This window comes from Castanea sativa, chromosome 8 (assembly GCF_040712315.1).
Source record: "Castanea sativa cultivar Marrone di Chiusa Pesio chromosome 8, ASM4071231v1".
In the NCBI taxonomy this organism is placed as follows: domain Eukaryota; kingdom Viridiplantae; phylum Streptophyta; class Magnoliopsida; order Fagales; family Fagaceae; genus Castanea; species Castanea sativa.
The window spans coordinates 45,798,421-45,807,379 of NC_134020.1; the positions used below are offsets into that span (position 1 = coordinate 45,798,421).

At 36.8% G+C, this 8,959-nt stretch overlaps 1 protein-coding gene across 1 annotated transcript; it reads left to right on the forward strand.

The window, feature by feature from the left end:
• The first annotated feature begins 2,591 nt into the window (after positions 1-2,591).
• On the forward strand, positions 2,592-8,657 carry LOC142605483 (DNA polymerase II subunit B4). The gene is made up of 3 exons (XM_075776878.1): positions 2,592-2,868; positions 2,957-3,075; positions 8,301-8,657. Exons 1-3 carry the CDS (start codon positions 2,693-2,695, stop codon positions 8,450-8,452), a joined length of 447 nt encoding a protein of 148 aa, XP_075632993.1. The 5' UTR covers positions 2,592-2,692; the 3' UTR covers positions 8,453-8,657.
• The last annotated feature ends 302 nt before the right edge of the window (positions 8,658-8,959 follow it).

An 8,959-nucleotide genomic window follows, 5' to 3' on the forward strand; every position in this document is an offset into this window, starting at 1 on the left:
CACAAAAATTAAAAATTTTAGGGTAAATTACATATTTGGTCCCTATCCTTTACACTATATGTCAATTTGGTCCCTAACGTTTCAAATGTGTCAGTTTAGTCCTTAAGCTTTTGCTATTGTGTCAAAATAGTCCATGTTGTTAGATAACGGATGGACAATACTAACGTGGCTAACGGTGATATTAAAATATTAATATTTTTGCCAATTGAGCTGGCACATCAATAGCCACACGTCCTTAATTTATTTAAATAAATAAATAAATAAAAAGAAATCAGAGGTTTAAATAATAGCATTTGTCTAATTGGTATCACTTGTGAACCTTGTACCATGAATATCAATGGTTGTAAGTTGTAACAGCCTTGCTTGTATGACGATGATTGGGGTCCTGCTCCATGAATCTGGACAGTCGACGTAAACAATCAAGTAGTTGCTGCATATGTTTGTGATAAAGGATTTGGAGGTGAATATGACAAATTTTTACAAATTACAATCAGGGTAACTTTTTAGAGCTGCAGTTTAAGAGGAAAAACCAGCCAGAAGATCACACAATGGGTGTGCTGGCAGACTATTCTCTCCCAATACCAACTAAAGATTGGATCTTTTCTTTTTTTTTTTTTTTTTTTTTTTTAGAAAAAGTTTGTATCTTTTTATTTCCACTGCAGATTTGGGTTAGAACCTTCATATGATGTAGATCCATATTCTATTTTTGTGATTGTGGGTTTTTTTTTTTTGGCTTCATTACCGTTAGTGCTCTCACTATGGTTTTATTATTAAGAATAGGACATTGTTTTATTAAGAATAGGGAGCAGAGGAAGGAAAGGGCTTGGAGAGGATGAAGGTGCGTCGGCCAAAGAGATTGGGAGGGAGAGGTTTCAGATTTGGGGGAGAAAAGTTAGTCTTTTGTTTTTGTTTTTACGCTCTGTTTGTTTTGCTGGAAAACTTTCTGTAAAGATAGTTTTTCACATTTTCCAGTGTTTGGTAGCACAAAAAAAAACTGGTCAACGGAAAACTATCTTTAGTCAATGGAAAATCCTAATAAAAATAAGGCTTGTTTTTTATAGCTTGTTTTCCAAAAAAATTTTTTGGAAAACAATCTCTATCTCACAATACGCTCTCTCACTCTCACTCTTTCTCTTTTCTCTTTTCTTTTTCTTTTCTCACACCCTCACTATCACTCACTCTGGTCTCTTCTCTTCCATAGATCTCTCTCTCCATATTTCTCTTCCCTTTTATAACACAGTTCTTTGAGTAAATTTTTTTTTCTCTCATTGCTCAGTAATTATTTCATTCCTCTCTACCAACTTGCAAAAGAGAACATATTTGCAGCGGTAATTATTCATTCCTCTCTACCATAATCTCAATTTTTTACTTTGAATTTCAAACTTGATTTTATTTTTTTCTCTAAAAAACTTTTGGTTTGATGGATTCCATGTATAAGTTTTTTTTTGCACATAAAAGTGCTAAAAATATATATATATATATATATATATATATATATATAATAAAAAAGAAGAAAGAATGAATGAATGAAGTAAAAGACGAAAATTTCAAATATAGTGCCTATATGGCTCTAAATTACTTTTACATAGCATAATCTTTTTTGTTAATAGATACATTATGCAGATATTATGTAGTGATGATATATTATGTAGATACATTATATAAATACATAATTTTGAGTAATATTAAAGATTTCTGGTTGATCATAGTAGACAATTAGTGTACTACCAAAAAGAGTAGACAATGAAAAGTTATTGTTATTTTGTACTTATTAAAGATGTATTCTCCTGTCAATTTTATGTATATAGAAAAATGGTTAATATATATATATATATATATATATATATATATATATATAAATGTGTGTGTATGTGTGGACGTTCCTGTCTATATATATAAGTAAAATGAGTGATAGAGATCATGAAAATTTGATAACTAATTTTTATTGTATTTATTGTCAAAATTTTAGTATGAAAACCAAATTCATCCTTGGTTTTTTTTTTTTAATATTGATTACATTAGTTAGTTTACATAATACGCATGTTTTAAATTACACAAGAAATATAAAAAATAAAAATAAAAATTTGCATACCAAACACCAGAAAACATTCTCAAGCTCATTTTTAAGGTCGTTACCAAACACTGAAAAATGATATAGTTTTCTAGAAAATGCTCTTTGGAAAATGAACCATTTTCTAGAAAATGTTGATGAAACAAACAGAGCGTTAAATATATAAGGACACATGGTTGTTGATGTGGTTGTTTTTTAATCTGATGTGGCAATGTAGTTGGCAACAAACGTGATATGAAAAATAATTTTTTTATTGTTTTGTTTGACACATCAGTTTTTTTCATCCAAAAGATAACGGCAGTGACTAAATTAACACGATACTAAAAATGTTAGAGACTAAATTGACCAAATTAAAAGCTTAGAGACCAAATTAAAATATGATGTAAAAGATAAGGACCAATTTTGTAATTTAACCAAAATTTTAAATGGGACAATTAGCAAAAAAATTGAGAATCCAATTTGATTTTTTCCATGGGGGCCTTACCTAAGCTATTATTATTAACAACATAGCAAGCCCATCATCACGAGGGCACCCAAAGTAAAAGCGGACCAAGAGAGAGAACCAATGGCGGGAAAGGGAAACAACAAAACCTAAAAAAGAGTAGAAGAGAAGAAACAGAGATGGAGAGCGAGAATCAGAAAGTGATATCGGAGGCGGAGGAGCTGCCGAGAACGATAGTGCGGCGCGTGGTGAAGGAAAAGCTGTCCCATGACGGCGATGACATGTCCGTTCACAAGGACGCCCTCCTTGCTTTCTCCGAAAGCGCTCGCATCTTCATCCACTACCTCTCTGCCACGTATCTATTCATTCTCTATCTCTCTCTCTCTCTCTCAATTTCTTACTTAGGGTTCCTGTGTGTTGAATTGTTGAATGTGAATTTGCAGTGCCAATGACATATGTAAGGAATCGAAGAGGCAGACTATCAATGCTGATGATGTCCTCACTGCTCTTCAAGAAATCGAGTTTTCCCACTTTCTCGGTCCTCTTAAAGCCTCACTTCATGGTTAGCTTTCAAAATCTCTATCACCCCATCTCCATTTTTATACCACTTGCTTTCATTCATTCACATAAGATGAATTTAGAAACCTATATATGACCATTATTCAAATGTATGTAGTTTTGAGGAAAATGGCTATTTTAAGGTATATTTCTTTGTTGAGGGCAAACAGAAAGTTAATACAAAATGCCTAATGATGACCGGCTAAGTTGGGGGCAGTGGGGGTTTCAAAGATTGATAAAATAGAAAGACATTTTAGAAAAGTGAATTCTCTATGCTACCTTGCTCTAGTCTTTAGAGAGAGAGAGAGGAGAATCCTTAAAGGCGACGAAGGGTTCTTGTCCAACTCAAAGGGTGTTTTTTTAATTTCGTTTGAAGAATAGAAGTAGAATGTTGGGAAATGAGAATTTTTTGCTTAGCTATTTATTTGTCAACTATACTTCTCTTGTATTGGTTTTGTCCCCTCTCTTCTCTTCTTATGTTTACTTTTTGTAACAAGAAAAAAGAACCCAAGAAAGACAACAATTTTCTAAAGAGATGGCTCCCTTAACCTAAGTGGAGGATAGATAGAAGGAATAGTCAAAACATTATGCACAAGTAAGTATGATTCAGTTATTAGAGAAGACACTGACGAGCCTGGATGGAATTGAGAAGTGCAGTGTTGTTAACATTCTATATTTCTAGGAGTTCCTGCTTTTGTTCAAATTCTAAAATTAATCCCACTGTCAGAAAATCTGTAGTGCTTTAAATTAAAATAAACCTTTATATCAGTTCAACACAATCATATAACCTTGGAAGATGATCACAAAACATGATAGGATCCAACTTCAATGGGGAGTAATGTGTTCGGCATTGTGATTGAACCTTTATAAATTAAGTGAAGTTTCTCTTCTTCAAAGATAATATGAAATCTTTGAAGAATATGCATCTTTTCCCAATAATTCTCTCTCCTATCAAGAAGTTTTGCAATGTGAAGACACCCAAAGAGCTTTTGTTATCTGCTTAGGCTGATATCTGGTTGAATTTTATCAAGGTTTGTCTTGCTTATATTGTGAGCTAGAATGCTAGATGCATTTTTCCCCATCTATGAGGGATATGGTCAATACCAAGTGCATAGTCACTTCTGATCCTAGGGGAAAGTGTTAAGTCAGTTTGGAGAAAATGCATGTGATACTCACTCAAAAGAAGGCAACTCTCATAACAACAGATAAGGGCAGTCCAAACTTCACCTATGTGTTTTTTTTTTTTTGATAGGTAAAAATATGTGCATTCAAAAAAACACTACCTTATGCAAAAGACATAAGGCAGAGAGATAAGTACACAGGGAAGAGAAAAAGAAAAAAGAAAAAAGAGGAGAATAAACTAAGAACACATAAGAGAACTAAGAAACGTAGGGAGGGATTCACTAGAGGTGAGTCCCCAAGCCCTAGACCAATCAAACAGAGTGCCACTAAGAGAGGCCAAAAGCTGGTCGTCTGAGCTTTCCATGTCCTCAAACGTCCTCCTATTGCGTTCCCTCCAGAGACACCACATCAAGCATAAAGGAGCTAAATTCCAAATGCTAGACGAATGCTTTCCAAGCCAATTCCACCAACTGAATAGAGTATCCGCAATCGATCTAGGCAAGACCCAGGAAAACCCAAAAGATCTAAGAACCAAACTCCACAGTCTAGAAACCTTTCCACAATGTAATAACAAATGATCCACCGTCTCCCCATTACAGCGGCACATGATACACCAATCGACAAAATCCAACCCTCTTCCCCTCAAATTATCCCCTGTAAGGATCCTATCCCAAACAGCAGTCCACACAAAGAAAGAGACACGCCGAGGAGCCTTAACCTTCCAAACCCCTTTCCAAGGGAAGATAATAGGCGTGGAGCTTCTCAACTTATTGTAAAACGAACGAATATCAAAGACCCCGTTCTTTGTCAACTTCCATCGCATACGATCTACATTTTCGGTGTGAGGAAGATTGGAGCCCAATGTTTGAAGAAAATCATCCACTTCACGCATCTCCCAATCATTAGGACTCCGAATAAAACGAACATTCCAGCTTCTCCGCTCCTCAATCCCCAACCGTTCAAGAGAAGAGGCCACCGATGCCTCTTTATTGGATGCAATCCCATACACGCTCGGAAAAGACAACTGAAGAGGAGACTCCCCACACCAATGGTCAGTCCAAAGCTTCACTCTATCCCCCACCCCTACCTCAAAGTAAGTATTCTTGCTGAAATCCTCCCATCCCATTCGGATACTTCTCCACAAGCCACACCCATGCGCCCCTCTACCTAGCTTGGACTTCCATCCCCCCCAATCTTCCCCAAACTTAAGGGCTATGACTCTTCTCCAAAGCCTTGTCTCCTCAATCCCAAACCTCCATAACCACTTCCCTAGTAAAGCTTTATTAAAGGTAGTTAATTTCCTTACCCCTAACCCACCATTTTTCAAAGGTGCACACACCTTATCCCCTCCCACCAAATGAAGCTTGGATTCCCCCCACAAGAAATCCCTTTGCAACCTCTCAATTTTATTGGCCACATGCGTAGGGATGGTAAAAAGAGACAGATAATAAGTGGGAAGACTAGACAAAGTGCTTTTAAGCAACGTTAGTCTTCCACCTTTTGACAGATACAACTTCTTCCAACCGGCCAACTTACGCTCAAAATTCTCCAAGATAGGATTCCAAACAATAGGGGACTTGAAGGACGCCCCCAAAGGCATACCAAGATAGGTCATAGGCAAAGATCCAATCCGGCATCCCAAAAGCTCTGCTAAGATATGGATATTAGGAACCTCCCCAATAGGAACCATCTCACTTTTCAGCACATTAACCTTAAGACCTGTCACTGCCTGAAAACAAAGAAGAAGCATCCGAATATAAAGAATCTGCTCCTCATCAGCATCGCAAAACAGAATCGTGTCATCCGCAAACAATAGATGCGATACACAAACCCCTCCCCCTCGTCTACCGTGAGCCCTAAAACCTCGAATTAAACCAGCCCCTTCAGCTCTTTGCAGCATCTTACTGAGAACCTCCATCAAAACCAAAAACAACATGGGCGACAGCGGGTCCCCTTGTCTCAACCCCCTCGAACTCCCAAAAAAATCAGCCGGGGTCCCATTAAACAACACCGAGAATTGGGCTGTAGATATGCAAGTGCGGATCCACCTACACCACCTCACCCCAAATCCCATTCTCCTCAACAAATCAAGAAGAGTCTCCCAATTTACATGATCATACGCCTTCTCAATATCTAATTTGCAGATAACCCCCGGAATCTTACTTTTCACCCTACTATCTACACACTCATTAGCAATGAGAACTGAATCAAGAATCTGTCTACCACCCACAAAACTGTTCTGAGACTCAGATATCAACTGATCCAAAACCTCTTTCATGCGATTTGCCAGCACCTTGGCCAAAATCTTGTAGACACTCCCCACCAAACTAATAGGTCTAAAATCTCGAATATTGGAAGCACCATTCTTCTTAGGGATTAAGGCTAGGAACGTTGCATTTAGAGATTTTTCAAACTTACTGTGTTGATAAAACTCTTCAAACACAGCTAGGACATCTCTTTCCACAGTTCCCCAACACTGGTGATAAAAAGCCAGAGAGAAACCATCAGGACCTGGAGCTTTATCTCCTTCCATCTCTTTGACAACTCGAAGGACCTCTTCCTTTTCAAACCTCCGTTCAAGCCAGTCCCTCTCCAACCCCTCTATCTGAACAAACTCCAATCCTTCCACGAAAGGCCTCCACTCCTCAGTCTCCTTGTACAAATTTTTATAAAACTGTACAGCTTGGTCGGCCATCTCGGATTCGTCTTCATAGGTAACCCCATTCACTTCCAACATACTAATATGGTTATACCTTCTCCGAGAATTGGCCATCTTGTGGAAAAATTTGGTATTATTATCTCCTTCCTTAATACAAAGCATCCTCGATTTCTGTCTCCACGAAATCTCTTCCAAAGAGAGAAGATTCTGAATTTGGGATCTCAACCCAGCCCTCTCACCTAACTCCACTTCAGAAAGACCATGCTCACCTATGTGTTTTTCTAGTATCAAAAAGGCTCTTTACAAAGTAATTTTGGAGATTTGGATGGAGCTAATAGCTCAATATGAAAATTGCTGCCGACTGTCAAGTATGGGGTGCAGAGCTCATTTAAATCTTCTCAGTGATTAATCCGTTAATGGGAGATTGAACTAGGTATGGATGGACATCCTGTTTTGAGACCAAAGGTTGACTAGTATCCCTTTCAAGTGTTGTCTAATTAGCATCTGGTTAAGCATTACAATAAGAATTTTGTTGTCTAACTTGAAGTAAAATGGTTTCTTTTCCTGATTATAGAGGAGAATTATTTTTAGAGTCCCTAGTATATTCGTCTGCACTTTGCTGTATCATAGTAGAGTACAGCTTGAGGTAGAGTGCTGCTTGAGGAAGTAGATAGATTGAGCTGTGGAGGTGTTTTTGAGGTAAGTTCAGTTTGCTTACAATCAATTGTGTGCCCAAAATTTCTTTGTAAATACACCAGGAGTTGCAAGTCTAAGGTAGAGACTTATGTATTATCCCCTTTGTTCACTGGCTCAATATCGTCTTGTTTCTGCTTGATTGTCATGTGGAATGGATCATGCTATAGGATTTTTTTGTGTTTAGATAGGTTTTACTGTTTTAGTCACAACTTATGTGAATATCTTTTACTTTTAGTTAATAGAGACTTATTGGGGGCGCAAATTGAAAGGATTTAAAATATCATTGTTTTAATTTTTTTTTTAAATATTAATGTAAAGAATTTAATTTGAAATCACCCCAAACTATAGAGAAATTATGTAATTTATCCAAGTCTTGGTGCAAAGAGAGTGTAATCTTTTGCTGCAGAAAGGAAATAACCAATTGGCATCTTGGCGCAATGAGGACTTCTAGGACCAAACTTTTATTATTTAGTATTTAATGTTTATATCTCTAATCTGTTTGTATAGCAAGCTTAATTGTCTGGTTGCTTCAAAACTATTGGCAATATATCTGTTGACAAAAAGCTGCGACCTAAGTAAGGCATTGATGATCGTTCAAATCTATAGAATGATTGGAAAATCACAGATATACCCCCAAAAAAATTGCTTTAGAGGTTGAAATTTTTCATTCAAGTTAAGCAGTGGTAGCTGGATATATTAGGGAGGTTTCACGATGTGGCCAACATTTATCATTTTTCTCGGTTCCCTTGCAGAGTTTAGGCAGAAAAACGCAGGAAAGAAGGCTGGAGCAGCAAAGGAAAAAGAAGAGAAAAAGAAAAGGAAATTGGAAGAGCTATCACATGATAATGGTGGTGGTGAAAGGGTAGAAAACGAAGACAACCAGGATGGCACTGGTCATGCCTGAGCGAAAACATTGATTTTTCTTGTTACTAGTTGATTTTTCAGAGGCAAAGATTAATTGTACTTTAATCTTTTTAGTTAATACTTAATAGTTGTAGTAGGAAGACTGTATTGAACCATTTCTTTCTTTCTTTCTTTTAGCTGAATTGTATCTAACTATTTCATTTAGCTTCGTTAATATCTTAAAGTGCCTTCATGTTAGACTTCAAGTGGACATATCCTCCTTTCAAAAAATATTGGACATATCAAAGTACAGCTTTTGAACGTGAATATTTCCACCCTTGTATTCTCTTCTTTCAAATGATAATTCTATGGTGGCTCTATGCCTTTTCAGAGGTATGATATCCCGCTGATCCTCCTTCAAAGATTATGTAATGCTTTTCAATTAACAATACTATACAGGAGATATATTAATCCCCTAGCCATTATTGGGATGAGCCCTATGTTTGAGTTTTTTCTATCCTCATGTAAGAGGTGAAGTTCAAATTCTGTAGTCTACCCCCAGGAAAAG

Excerpts from the sequence above, each read along its gene's own strand:
- LOC142605483 (XM_075776878.1), top strand. The coding sequence starts at position 2,693 with ATGGAGAGCGAGAATCAGAAAGTGATATCGGAGGCGGAGGAGCTGCCG. Across the intron at positions 2,869-2,956 it reads ATCCACTACCTCTCTGCCAC|TGCCAATGACATATGTAAGG; the intron begins GTATCTATTCAT and ends GTGAATTTGCAG. Across the intron at positions 3,076-8,300 it reads TCTTAAAGCCTCACTTCATG|AGTTTAGGCAGAAAAACGCA; the intron begins GTTAGCTTTCAA and ends GTTCCCTTGCAG.